The 15,283-nt window shown below is 36.2% G+C and overlaps 1 protein-coding gene across 3 annotated transcripts in view; it reads left to right on the forward strand.

The window, feature by feature from the left end:
* The window catches only part of PRKN (parkin RBR E3 ubiquitin protein ligase), a 758,965-nt gene that overhangs the window by 638,120 nt on the left and 105,562 nt on the right, over window positions 1-15,283 (forward strand). For all 3 annotated transcript variants that reach the window (XM_048067874.2, XM_066994150.1, XM_013186798.3), the window contains one exon: window positions 3,374-3,523. In XM_048067874.2, the coding sequence (XP_047923831.1) occupies window positions 3,374-3,523 (150 nt within the window). The remainder of the gene's footprint in view (window positions 1-3,373; window positions 3,524-15,283) is intronic.

Consider the following 15,283-nt stretch of genomic DNA (forward strand, 5'->3'; position numbering starts at 1 on the left):
TCTTATCCAGACGTGATTGAGAATACATCATGGACTCCAAAGACGTTTAAGTGCTTTTGCAGATTGACTTGTTTTAAGCATGTTGATTGCATCAGTACCATGTGATATGTATCGCTGTGTTATATCAAGAGAAAATGCCTCTAATAGGTATAATCTGACACTATATGAAAGTAGTTAATTAATAATTCATACGTAAGTGTTTTGGTCATTTACAAATCTTTTATAAATGCACCTTAATGTAAAGTGAGACATTTTGTTTCAGATCGCAGAATACAGTGTATAAATCACCTAGTTATGTATGACAAAATGTGTATACATTCTGCTATTACCTGTTCTAGTTGGCTGCTGAATTTTAAATGAGGTATTGTACATGCACAAGGAAAAAGGAAAATAACATCTTATGAACATATCTGGGCTTTGAAGGTTGGAAGTAAGCTGGTAACTAGATAGCAAGATGTGCAAATTCACTTAAATTATTTTTCCTCTCTTCAAATTGATCCATTTGTTTAACAATTATACTGTGAATATCACTGGTGATAGTGCTGTAATTATTTGGGATGAGCCCTGAGCTGAACCAGTAAAACGTCACAATTTTCAGGCAGAATTCAACTGCTGTGTCCACCTGGCCAGTAAGGGCCGTTTCCTTCCTACAGCTTAAGACAGATTGATTCTTACCTATCATCCATTTTTGTCTATCAAAAGAAAAGGAAAGGTGTCCAAAGGAATTTTCCATGTCCTCTATTTTAAATTAGAGACTGGAAAGCATACTCTTTTTTTCAGCTGATAATCTGTAATGAGAATGCTGACAGAATTCCACCCAGAGTGTCACCGACATTTGCCTCTTTAAGGAGAAGGTGCTTGCAAACACCCAGCACAACGGAAGGCTGCCTCTTAACAGAATAAGATGGTTGCCATCCTCACCCTCAGGTCCTGCCTGTGCCCTGAAGAAGAATTAAATCAACAAATACTTTCAGTGGATACTTTCAGTGCTGACCATATCTTCAGCATGGAGAAGAGGGGAAACCTTATCGTGGCCTTACAACACCTAAAGGGGGCCTACAGGAAAGCTGGAGATGGACTCTTTATCAGGGAGTGTAGTGACAAGACAAGGAGTAATGGCTTTAAACTAAAAGGGTGTAGATTTAGATTAGATATAAGGATGAAATTCTTTACTCAGCAGATGGTGAGGCACCGAAACAGGCTGCCCAGAGCAGCTGTGGATGCCCCATCCCTGGAAGTGTTCAAGGCCAGGCTGGATGGGGCTTTTAGCAAACTGCTGTAATGGGAGGTGTCCCTGCCCATGGCAGGGGGGTTGGAACTGGATGGTGTTTAAGGTCCTTTCCAACCCAAACCATTCTGTGATTCTATATTTCTCTTCAAGGCCTGTGTCATGACTTGGAGCACTCAGCATATACTTAGTGCAAGGATCCCAAATGTTGCTGAAAATCGATAGATAAATATTTATTCCATTTATTCCATATATTTATTCCATTTATTCCATTCCATATATTTATTCCATTACTCCAGGTTTGAACATAGTAATAATATAAAAGACCACCAGCTGACCTGTTGAGCTCCTACGTTCAAGGAGACTTTGCAGAGATGTCTCATACACTTCTCAAAATACTGATATCTGCATGTTTTGAGATCTTTAGTTCACAATTTCTGACAGCCATTCATATACTGAATGATGTTTTGAAGGCTTTCTCTCCCCTTGGATTTTGCTTTTCATTTGAGAGGAAGTTTGTTTGGAGTTTTGTTGTTGTTGTTGTTGTTGTTGTTGTTTGTTTGTTTTGTTTGTTTTACTTGTTTTTTTTTAATTGACAGACATGAATACTTTCAGTTTGATAACCTTTTTTTTTTTTTTCTGGGATGCAGCACTTCCACATCTATGTATTGTAGGGTCTTAAGAAGTCATACACTATTGTTTAAAATGGTGTAACAAGACATATTTTCAACATTTGCAGAAGAATCTTCTTAAATACACACAGAAAATATGCAGTGGAGTCCTTGTCTTCATAATTTAAAATTCTTTTTTGTATGTTTTGTGTATGTGGTTTTGGTTCTATTACTATTGGTTCTATTACTATTTGGTTCTATTACTTCAATTTCCTTTGGGGATTTCTTTGGAGAGGGATGCAGGTTGGAGAGGTTTTTCTTAGATGTTATCCTAAAAAAAGGTAACAAGTGGATTTTCATGATTTTCATGAGCAATAACAAGTTAAAAGTATATGAAGTACTGAATGCTGTTGTGTGTGCTGTAACATAAAATTTTTTTGTTACTTTAGCACCATAAATTCATTCTGCTCTCAGAGAAAATTCATGCTGCTCCCTTCTTCTTTGGCCTTTTGGATTTTCCTGTTTTCTTGGGGCTGTCTGAACCAAACGCTTTTATTTATTTCACCCTACAGTAGGCCAGATTTATAGTTGAATCTGAAGCCTGGTTTGCAATGGTTATATAGCCACTAGTGTGGAACTGCACCAGTGCAGAGCCCTACAGTGGATGTGATTTACATGTACGTAGCATGATTTGTACTAGTTCGCTTATTTCAGTTTGAAAGCAGGGTAAGTTAGAACAGGGAAAGTTATTGCAATGCCATCAGTCATTTTAGAGCGGGCGTTTTTGTCACTGAGGATATGCTGGGCACGTTATTCCATACTCCTGTATGCCAGTATCTCCATCATTAAAATAGAGACATTTCCATGGCTTTTTAGGCTATCAGTATGGGACTAGATGAAAACTGCAAATCTAAGAAAGTTTCCTGGTAGACCCTGGAAAAAAAATACAACTTACATTAAAGTTGTAAGTAAAGTTGTAAGTTTACAACTTACATGTAAAGATGTAAGTTGATCCATAAATGGATCTCAAGAGAATCACTTTGCCAATCAGTTTAATCAAATTTATTTTGAAATAGAAGTTGTCTGACCTATTTTTACAACCCTTTAGCTCAAAGACGTTATAATGTGTGTTTTTGTGGTTTTCTTTTCAATGTGTATACAGCATTTATACGTATCTGTTGCTGAACTATATTTATGATTTTTACATTAATTTTTGTATATCAGTATAAGAGCTTTTGCCATTATTCACAGGAACAATCTACTATTTTCTTGATTTTAGTATCACACAATTTTCTGGTGGTTTAAAGGATAACTATGAATTAAAAAATGATGCATATGATGTGAGCTGGAGTGGAATGACACCCTATTTAGCGAATTGCAAAGTTTCAGACATTTGACATATTGCTGAACTTAGGGTGTGAGACATTACAACAGGTAACTCTATTATATGGGATAGATTCAAGGTCCACGTTTGTGGGTTTGGGTTTTTTTTTGCGTGCTGTCAGAAGTTTAACACCTGTCTGTTGTGTTGCAGTACAACCGCTACCAGCGCTATGGTGCGGAGGAATGCGTTCTGCAGATGGGCGGTGTGCTGTGTCCAACTCCCGGCTGTGGAGCGGGTTTGCTGCCTGAACCAGGAGTGAGGAAAATTGTATGTGAGACAGGCAATGGACTAGGCTGCGGGGTAAGAACATCCATTTTTCTACTACCTCTGTGGGAAACAAATGATACTTTAGGAAGTTAGAAAAAATGGGAAAAAAATGCTTTTTACTTTTCCATCAGTGACTCTGAATTGCCCTTCATACTAGAGTGGGATGCTGTAGCTCAATAAACTATTGAAATATAGTACCATGGCTTAGGAAAGACTACTTCATCTTGCAGACTATGTCCATTCCAGAATTATTTGCTTTAATTGGTTTAAGAAGCTGCTGAGTAGTTAGAGTAAGAAATTAAATTGTGCAAATGACAATCCAAACGCACTTTGACTTTTTTCTCCTAGCACTCAGCAAAAATGAACAGGATCTTGAACAAACCATTAGTTATTATATTAACAGCACCTTTCTTCATAAATAAGAGGAGAAAAAGGAGATAGAGAAAATGACCAGTCAGTGATACTGCAAGAGAATTGTTTATATATATTTAAGATACATGATGAAAAGAAGTATAGATTTTTTTTTCTCATAAAAATTGCTTTTAAACAGGAACAATGTGCAATTAATGGTGGATTTCTGGAAAGTAAAAGCCAGCGACACTTGAAAATGTTTTTGCTAAGAGGTCAGATCATATGGATCAGTGATTTTTTAGCAGTAGAAATAACAGGTACCTTACAAAAATCACATTGCAGGGAAAATAGAAATATGCAGAGAGAAATCTATATATGAAAGAGTGTATTAAATGTTAGGTCAGAGTGACTAACTGACGTTTGTACTTAGTGACTGTTTCTATGTTTGATATTACTCAATTCTATGTAGGCTATAAGACAAGAGAAAATATCTGTATTTATGAAATATTATCATGCTCTTCCTGTTGTCTTTCTTATGGAAAATGCACTTTTTATTGCAGTTTCGATGTTTCCCAAACAGATATCACATATATTTGTTTGCCCAATAATTGTTTGCCAAACTAGGAAGTAGCAGTAACTTGTCTTCTATGAGTAGGTTAGCATCTGTCGACCTTGGTAAAACTTTCTATCTGTCCATGCAGTGGTACATGTAGAACAGAGAGCTCCCTGGACTCACTGAGAAGACAGAGGGCAATGAAATAAAGCAGAAGGTGGGAAAGGAATAAGAAACAAGACTCAATAAACAAAAAGAAATGCTTCCAGATTAACCGTTAGGGATTGTTTAAAAATGATAAAATCACAAATAGTTTTTACTGTGCTTTCTGCCTTGAAGTGATGAAAATCAAACTGCATTTTGCAGCTTCATTCATCATCATTTTGAATCTGCAAGTGCCCTTTAAATAAATTTCACATAGCATAAAGGATTGATGTATTGCCTGGCTCAGCACAGAGTTCTGTTTCTGTCTGTGGAATCTGTGCTGTGCTTGCTGGTGACCAGATCTACAGCCTGGAGTTTAACCTCACCCTTTGTCTTGGGTTATGTACTGCCTTGAACATTACAGGATAAAATGCTCCGAGGGTGAAATGGGAAGCAAGAGGCTTGTCTGTAAGCCAAATGTCGATAATAACAAGGCCTTTCCTCAAAATCTATAAGGGAATGGGGTGAAAAAGATGTGTCATTGAATCTTTCTTTGCCCCCTAACAAATGATAACCTTGAGTAAGATTCATGTCAGAAAATTTCCTGTGATGAGAGTCCTTGCATTGCATGCCTTATGTCCCTGCTTCATGCAACTAATGTGTGTCTGTTCTCTCCAGTCAGAACTTGGCGACTAAGATAAGGTAATTTTTATCTGCTATGGAATAAAAAGGCAAAAAAGAAGTCTAATGTATCCTTATGGTATCTAATAGACTTGTATAGGACAGAAATTGTTCTTAGTATTGCAAGTGACTACTTTCACTTTATGAGAAAGGTGGGGGATATTGCTCCTTCCCTCAGGGGCTTCTGAGCCTGCTCAGGGTGAGAAAGTCCCAGCCACTGCGATACCAGAGGCTATCAGCCCACAGGTGGGGACTGTGGCACATGGACATGAGCAAGGGAGGGACAGGGACTGCAATGGCATCACAGGGCAATAGCCAAGTCAGTTGCTGGTAAGAAAGAAGCTGGCTGAATGTGAAGATAGGCCTGCAAGGACAACAAGACAATTAGGAAGCTGTTTATTTCCACTCCATATTCTGTAGTCACTTTGAGTGTTTTCTATTCAGAAAGTGATGAGTTTTGTTTTGTTTTGTTTTGTTTTGTTTTGTTTTTCCTTCCAGTCTTTACGGAATTGTAGGAGAAATCCAGGGTCAGACACTGCAGAGCTCTGGGTTCCCTCACAAGTGTATGCAGTGCTTTACAAGCTCAAAGAAAGGTCCAAGATGAAAAACATCCCTTTTGTCCATCCAAATAAAGGCAGCAAAAGATGCCCTCCAGTATTTACCTATGTTGCTTAGGTTAGAGACAAGTTCCCTGTTGAAGCATCTAAGCAAAGAAATAAGGAAGACAATGTGAATTTGGAGAACCTCTATGAGTGTCTGTGTCATCTTTTAGACTACACTTAGATACGTAGAGTCTCTTTTTGGGTATTTGAATTTCTGTCATCAGGTAAAGTTCAAAGAGGTGATGACTCACAGCAGAAGATACATCTAACATCTATGGTCAGTTATTCACCCGAAAGCCCTCATAAAGAAGTATTTGTCTACTGCACAGGACAAACTGATCACTCAGGTCTGAATTGCAGTAAGGGTAGCTAACAACTGTCAAATAGATGAGGTTTTTGATTAGCCGATGAGATGGATCAAAGGAGGGAGAAGGGATAGCTTTTCAAGAGAAAGTTGAGACAGTAAATGAAAAGGGCTTTCAGAAGCAATTTTAGAGAAGTAGAGGGAGAAGAAACCAGACCGAGAATAAGTTGGTCACCAGGGACTGAGGTAAAACAACTGTTTAATTATTCAGAGAGGAATCTGTGTGAAGCAGTCCCAAACAGGCAAGGACTGTTACCAGCTCTGTAAAAGAACAAAAAAATGAACAGGTGACTCAGCCAGGCTAGGCTACAGACCTTCTGCCTTCCTCAGTTTTTCTGTGCTGTGTGAAATGAGGAATCAGAACCTCTTTATTCAAAATCACTGTTATCAATGTCCATGGAGAGATAAATCTGTCTCCAAGACATTAAGAGAATGCTCTTAATTTACTAAAAGTACATTTATGAAAGTTAGAGATGGTGAATTTTGCTTTGTCTCAGGAAATTTGGAAACATCAATATGGGGGGCCCAGAAACAGCCTGGAAAATCCCCAGATAGAACTGTGCCAAAAAGGTGAGGAAAAAGCTTTAAATTTAAGCATCCCTATATGTACCCTTTACAGTCAAGCACTGATATCTATTCAGGCATTCAGGCAAAGAAATAGAACAAGATTTATTTTGACTTGGAAGGTAACATGCAGAAATATTTTTAATGACTGTGAACAGTCTTCAGTCAAATCCATGTTGTGGTACCACTGACTGACCTCACTCTTGCCTTTTCATTTTTTTCTATGTTTTTATCATTAGTCATAACCTTATTAATTGATTTACCAAGATATTACCTTTATACACTGTTGTTCTACCCTCATTACTATGCATCAGACCTATGTTACTAACTTTTATTGCTCAGATATAAAAGTTTGACGTATTTAATGCAAGAAAACATCAACAAAACATAGAAGACAGTACATATTGTACCAGCTGGCCTGGGTACAGGAAAAGCTGCAATAATCAAGGCATACGAAAGCTCTATGAATAAAACATTTTGGCCTTGTTTTATTTTGTACTGTGATATTATTTCCTACATATTAAAGAAAAGTTTGGAGTTAAAAATAGGTTAGAGTGGAGCTTCAAGGAGGACTATAATGCTCACTTATTAAAAAGTATGCTTTGGAGTATACACATATAGCTCATCTGTCCCAGGAAACTTTCACTGCTAATATCTTTTAGTGGAATGATAACTGAATAACATGTGATTGTATCTCAACCTTTGCTTCACATTGGTATAAAAATTTCACAGCATGCAATATCAGTCAACTGATCCAAGCAGAGATTCCCTTGTAATGAGAGATCTGAGACAGTGAAGATAGAGCCTCTGTCAGTCTTTCCCCTTTGACTTCATTCATTCCTAGATTAGAATATATAAGCGAGAAGACAAATGTAGTTCTAGAGAGCCTCTGTGGTCTGATAATCCTTTACTAGGAGACCTGACTCTTGATGTTATGCCATGATATAATCCTTTACTGAGACCTGACTCTTGATGTTATGGCCAGGTGATATAATCCTTTACTAGGAGACCTGACTCTTGATGTTATGGCCAGGTGATATAGTTCATGAGAGTCCTGAGACCACTCTAAACTATGCTGAAGTCTGGGATATAATTTTAGTTTTAGGAACAAACTGTCATCATTGATTTTTTGTGGCCTTTCATTTGGCTAATCTGAGCTGAAACTCCAATCCACAAATGAGAGCTCAGCCTTAGTGGATTGCATGTACAATGACGAAGTTTTGTAGCCTTGCAAAGACAGCAAAAAAGTGGGGTTATTTCACCTCTTTTACACCATAATACTATATTACTTACACTAGATGTGTAAGGATAGTGCCATTGAAGAATATCAAGATTTCACAAAAGATGTATTCTATTCCAGGACAGGTGGAATTTTAAGGCTGCAGACTGCAAGAGTTCCCTGAAAAAAATCCATAGGTATAGATACCACACCTTCCTTATTGCACAGAAATCCTAGGCCATTGTATTGCATAGAACAAAATCCCTAAGGCAGTTTCACTCTTCCCAGCAATTTTTTTCCCATTGATTTCATCTTGTATTCTTCTTTCATAGCTGAGGAAGCATATGTCAAAAGCAATTGCAGCGTATTTGTGGAATTAGTGATTGTCTGTCTTTTCAGAAAACCTAATAAAATAGAAGACACTCTAAAATAGTTACATTGGAAGTGCATTACACTTTCCTGTTGTTTGCAAAGCTCTTTATTATGGTTTATTTTCTCCTGTTCTCATTTGCTAGAATGCATTCTTCACCTTCAGTGATATCTGTGTTAAGGATAATACTAAACATGTAGGCAAACCCGAAGTAAGCGGGAGAGAATATTTTGTTTTGAGGAGAGAAATCAGAATTATAAAAATTCTAAGCAGAAAGTTCTCATTCATTTAGTTTTGATAATCCAAATGAGGATTTTGTTAGTTTTTATGTCCTTTTATCTCTCTGAGACAGTGTTTTTTTATCTCAGATGTTTGTGTCTTGATTGTAGAAATATGGGAGAGTGCTTAAACTTTTTCTGGGATGTGAACTAGTTTGGAAATAGTTTTTCAGAGTTATGTCATATATATGAAAGCATAGTTTGTAAAAGTTCCTCAATTTATAAGTGAAAAGTTGTTTCCCTGTCTGGCAGTTATAAGTCTGTTGTAAAGTCTAACTCTAATGCAATGTATTGTCATGATCAGGACATACCTTCTTAGTGCAAATTCTCTCTCTCTTGCATCTGGTTTTGGCACAATATTCCATATATACTACCTGATCAAAATGTTTAAAAGTCTCACTAACCTAAAAGACTTTATTTGTAAACAGATAGAAGTGTTTGATTCAAGACATGTGCCTTGCTTCTTCGTTAGCAGCACCAGAAAAGTCTTGAATGTATGTAAAGAGAAAAGAGACACCTTTTAAGTTACCTCAAGATTTAGAGATAGTCAAGATGAGTAGAGGTAATTCAAGACAATCTTTGAAGATATTTGCATTGAAAAAAAATTTTAATTTTATAATCAGATGAATAAAAGGTCATGGGTGAAGAAGGGCTGTGTGCAAAGCAATCAGAATTCTTGTCTGTTTTAAAATGGGAATGGCAATGAAGACAGGAGCAGGAATAAGAGGCTCTGAGGTTTTGAAAAACAGAGGGATAACTCAGAAAAGAAAAGACCACAAGACATATGTGAAATACTAAAATGGAAATAGGAGATAGCTGCTATCTAATACCTGCAGTAAAATTGCAGGGTTACTCTTTATTATTACATTTCAGGTATCTGTCCTGTTTCAATATGTCATTAATTTTTTGCTTTTAAGAAAATTCACTAGAAATGTATTACCGTGTATAAGGTAATAGCTGAAGATATTGCTGAGATTAACAAAGTAACTCACAGCAGAGTGTTTCATAAGATCATATAGGGTGCTTTTTCAAGGGGAATGAAAATGAGACAGACATTTTCTATTATTGCTAAATGCTGAGTTGCTAGCATTGCGCCATGAGCTCTAACCAGTAATCATGTATTGCTTTCTTCTATTGAGTGGGTGCTCTAGCATTTAGAAAGTGGAATTCCATCTTGTTGACACATTATGCTTCAGTAGCTAAGCAAGTTGTTTCATTGCTAAAATATGACAGGCTTTTTCAGACCGACCAAATTTTTTCTTTTTTTTTTTTTTTCTGGTAATGTTTTATGTGGTTTAAAATGAAGTGTAAAAACATGGAACTTTTAAAGATGTTTTATAAAACCTTTGCCTTGGAACACTGTAAAATTAAAAAAAAAAAAAAAAGAAGAAAAACAAGAAAAAAAAACAGTGTATTTCTGGCAGGGTACATAATTTCCTTTGCCCATATCTTGCAGTGCTGCAATTCATTGATCTCATGAATGATATGAAGCTCAACTGTCAACACTGAGTGGATAAAACAATCTGCGGAATGCTTCCATTATTAGTAACATAGATCACATTGGTTCATAGGACTAGCAAAAGCAATACAAATACTTTTTATAAGGAGAACAAATCAATTACTTGTGCTTGATTCAATAGGTAGAAGAAAAAGCATTTTTTCTTTAGCTCCCAAATCATGGAGAACTAGCTGGTAAAACAGTTTTAGAAAACAACACATGACTTTCTTCAGATTTAACTGACCTAGAATTGAAACATCATCAACTTAGTCTGCTAGATGTCTAGAATATTATAGGATGTGCCATACTAGGTGATCAAATTCTGAATACTTTAATGTATGTAGGATATTGCTTTTCCCTGATTTCTGCATCATGCAAGCATCTGGAAGATGGCTTTTGTACACGGACATTGCACATTTTATATTGAATGTGCAGTGTCTTCAATGTGCTGGCTTGATTTATTATTCTGTGACTAGCCTAATACTTTACCATTTAAAATCTGTCATGTGGGGTCTGAGGAAGAAGAAGCAAGGAGGTAGACACGAGGTAGTTACCTCATAAGGGGATGGAGGCTGCTGGCCTCTGTATTCTAGTATGAGAATACAGATAGCAGAATAGCATGGCATCTGAGTCAGGGAGATTGTATTAGAAAAAAGCAGGATAAAATCAAATTCTTGCTGGTACTGATAAGTCAAAACTGAACACATGGACCTAGGACTAGAGGGGATAAAACTGGTCCATATGAATCTAAACCAGCTCAGACTGGGATTTGCAGACCAATGTTTTGCAAAAAAAGGTATGGTTCCTGTTTTACCAATATGTCTGAAATAGGAATTAGTTAAAACTCCAAGTATGTGAGATTTATTTTATATTGAGGGCTGAGATAACATATGAGTCAAATTTAAATCAAATTGGAAGTTGCTTTTATCAGCTAAGTTGTAGTCCACGTAAACTGTTAGATCAGTCGTCTGTAAAGATGCTAGGAACTTCAGCTAGGAACTTAGAGATGCCGAACACTCAACTTAGTCCATCATTCAATATTAAGATTCCAGAGCTGAAGTGGCCTTCAAATTTCTTCATCCATGGAAAGAAAAAAATGACATCTTAAAATAGATGAAATGTGAAAATGTGTACAGGTTAAAATATCCACAGCTTATTGTAAATTGATTTCAGCACCTAGACTTGGAAAAACAGCTCCAAAAAAGTGCATTGTCTAGTGGACTGTGATTTCAGTCTCTTGAGGACTGAAGTGCTCTTGTCTAATTAAAATAATTGGGCTCCATGTAGCAGTATCTGAGTGATAATTAATGGCTTATAATGCTCAAGAGATTCTATGAGATGAACTCACAATTCTGTCACGCCTTAAATACAATGGAGGTGTGTGACTGGAGAGGACATAGAACTACTTTTTCTCTCATTATTCCTGCCCTGTTCGAAAGAGTGACTCGAAGTATTTGTGACAGGCTGGGGACAGTGTTTTATCATGTTGCCCACCAGGAAATGAATGGAAAAAAGCATTAGGAGAGAAGGAGAAACAAACTCTGATTATAGAAATATCCATTAAATTCTGCCCATGTGGGAAGCTGAGCTTTGTCTTCTGACTTCATATTCCACTTACATACAGAGTAAGAATATTCTCCGTTTTATGACAGAGAGAAACACTTTGTACATGATAGAAAAGTATAACCATCTTAAACCAGCCTGTATTTCCTTCTGCTAATGGATAAAAAATCCTAGTTATGACAGGCTAGCCCAGACCACAACAGGCACCTGAGCTTTCCTGCTTACACTGTTTACATACTGACTACACTTTTGTAATAGATAAGGCGTATATGAATAAATTTGTAAATTAGCAGAACTAGGGATTAATAGAAGATTTGGTATGAAAAAAAGAAAAAAAAATCTATCACTGAGTCACTGGAGTGGGAACAATGATGCAATCAGCAAAGACTGTGCTTCTAGCAAGTGGCAGCCTCCAAAGGCAGGATCCTCATTGTGTGAGAGGCTAATTTAAGCAATCTTCTAAAAACTTTCTGAATTTGAACAGGAAGGAGAAGCATGGTCTGAATGCAGAAAATTGCTTATAAATGAAAAGGAAAATAAATATGAATCAAAGTAAGCTTATTTATTGCCTTTCATATGAAGGCTTCCTGAGGCATTGTATTACCGCATTATTGTAAAATGCAAGAGCTGCTTAATCAATGAGAAATGATGGAATAAAAAGATAGGAGCCAAACAATAAGATCTTAGATTGGAATGAACCTCTTAACTGACATTTGTAGCTTAGCCACGGAAAAAAAAAATCAAAGTTCTTAATGCTAAAAAAAAAACGTCCTCATTATGTGTTTGGTGTAATTCTGCCCAATAGGACAACTCAAAGGTAAATCCAAAAGCTGGTAAAGTGAGCAGTTTATATAGATCCCCCCAAAAGCATAGCTTTTTACAGCTTTTGTGGAACTTGTAGTCTTCATTTCATTGAATGTCTGAGTGAAAATGTGAAATAGACATTTGGAATTTAAGTCTGTTCTATGTAAGTACAAACACAGGAAGTAGCTGTGTCAATTTTGGATTCACAAGTAATGACACTTTTTTTTTTTAATAAACATTTCTTTTTTTTTTCTCCATTAGTTGATCAAAGAAATGTCCAAGGAATTTCTTTCTCAGCCTTGCCTTTACTTTCTGAAATATGTAAGTTCTCTGTTGGTCAGCGAGACTCTTGGCTCATTCTTTCAATAGAACAGCATTTTTCAGGTAGAGGGCATTAAATGATTTCTTACTGAGACTGTGAGACCCTTTGTGATGAAAAAAAAAAAATCCACAAAACACACGGTACAAGCATACCATAGAGAGGGGCCATAGAAACTCTAGGGATATTAGCATTAACACTGGCCAGCACAAGATCTTTGAAGGCAGACAAGAAGTTGTCCACAGCTTCGCATTGCTCCTCTTGGGATTACAGCTATGCAGGATTTCATACTGGACCTTTAAGCAAAAGCTCCTTCAGACAACTTTTTGTAATTACAACAATATCCCTGTGGAATAAAGCAAAGGTAATATTTGTCTTTTCACCACTACAGGGGAAATATTTATTTTCAGTGCACCTGTTGCACTATTTCCAGATACTGTATTGAACCCAGGTTGACTGGGCACTCTGTAATGCATACATTCCGTAAAGAGTAAGGGGGAAATAGCATTAAAAAGATTTAAAGATAAATATTTGGATTTATTTATAAAATCTAATTAAATATAATACAGAAAATAAACATCCTTTACAATTATTAAGTAGAGGTTATTCTCTGTTCGAGTTCCCTTATCACTACTATTTCAGAGTTATTTAATAATGAAGTCACATGTAGAACTTTATTATTTCCAAACCTTTTCAAAGAGCTAGCAAAGCCACCATTCCACAATCAAAGCTGATTTTGAAGTGCTGAAACAAAGCTGATTTTCAATTATCAGACTCCAAAAAAATAGCATCTGAAAACTGTCTTGATTGCTGCAGAACTGCTGTCTTTTCATGTTGGATAACTCAAAACAAATAGATGATGCTTATGAAGCTTCAAACAAAAATTCACTTCTAACAAAGCATAAGCATATAAAAAAAATCAACCTGAAAAAGAATATCTAGGGAAAGTTGTAACGTTGTGAAAGTCAGTTTAGAACAGAAGTGTAATCTCAACCTTAACAATGGTATTAAGGTGACTGAGCTATAATAGAGGGAGTAATGAAAATGTTGCAAAGTCAAAGGCAAACTAGGAAAATAAAATAAAATGAAAATATAATGACCAAATAAAATAAAAGACATTCTTATGCTGTAAAATAATAATATTCTTAATGAAAAGAAAGTACATAGACTCGGAGAACAATGACCAACTGTAATTCAGTGGGAAATAATAAAAAACAGGAATGCAGTATGTGCTTATAAAAGTATCATAAGACAGAAGAAAAGGGAAAATTCTGATAAGGATAATATCTGTTAATGGAGGCCCTGATTAAGGACAAAAAATCATGGGTGGATGACCAAGTCTGAGATAACTCCGCTTTGTCCCTACATTTCTCAAAAATTAAATCATTTTTATCACTCAGTTATTTTTTTCAAAAGCTCTTATGTTAAATTGAGTGACAATCACTACCATGATAGAAAATCTATTCCATTGACACTTGAAAGACATAAATGAAGAGATGAAGAGTAAGGTTTAAAGGTACTGGTGACTCACTTCTTCAGACTGAGTTACCAATAAAGTAGGCTGGTTAAGCTTGTGGTTGTCGCAATTCAGAAATATAAAATAGTAGTAGTATGTTTTGTATTTAATCTCTGTTATTTTCTTTTATACCAGTGAAAATGCTCATGTGCTCATGTATCAAGCAATAGCAATCATAAGTTCCCTATGCATGACTAAAATTATTGTATTAAGAAATATTGATTTTTAGATCAATAATTTAATAACAATTGTTTACATGTTCTCTGCAAATAAAAATAGTCATGGAGTCTATGGTGTTATCATATGTAAAGAAATCTTGACAAGACTTTGTTTTCTTCATACTTTTCCCTTCAAATTATAATGAATGTAAATTGTATTGCCCTATTTTGTTTTGGGAACTTCTTGTTCTCTTAAATGTGCTTTTTGAAATTTCTTCGTCTTTATGATAAAGATGCTTATGTTAAAAGCTTATTAAGCAGAGTCATTCTTTAAAAAATCACAATTAGATGAATATGCCTGTTGTTGGCATAATCTATGAGTGATATTTGATCTGAACAAGAAAAACAAAACCTAAATTTAAAAAAAAAAAAAAAAGATCAAAACAAGATCAAAACTGAAATCCACAAGATCCCCACTGGAGATAGAGAAGGAATAAACAGGAAAATGAGACAGCTAGGAAGCAGTCTTAGGGTTAGGTCTGAGAAGACCTGGCAGGATCTTACTGAGCATTGAAAACCCTCAGAGGAGCACCAAGATCTCCACACTCTCCCTTGATCTGAGAAGTGAAAAATTCTTCCTGCACATTGTGGGACAGCCCACAGGGAGAGAAAAGGAACTTAACCGTCTTCTGCTGAGACTCATGACTTGGCTTGAGGCAGTACAGCACCTCTGGTTGCTTCCGTGGTGCTTAATGACCAGGCGGAGATGGAAACTGGCAGCCAGTAAAGTGGGGTTTTATCCACAGATC

Source organism: Anser cygnoides, chromosome 3 (genome assembly GCF_040182565.1).
Source record: "Anser cygnoides isolate HZ-2024a breed goose chromosome 3, Taihu_goose_T2T_genome, whole genome shotgun sequence".
Lineage (NCBI taxonomy): Eukaryota > Metazoa > Chordata > Aves > Anseriformes > Anatidae > Anser > Anser cygnoides.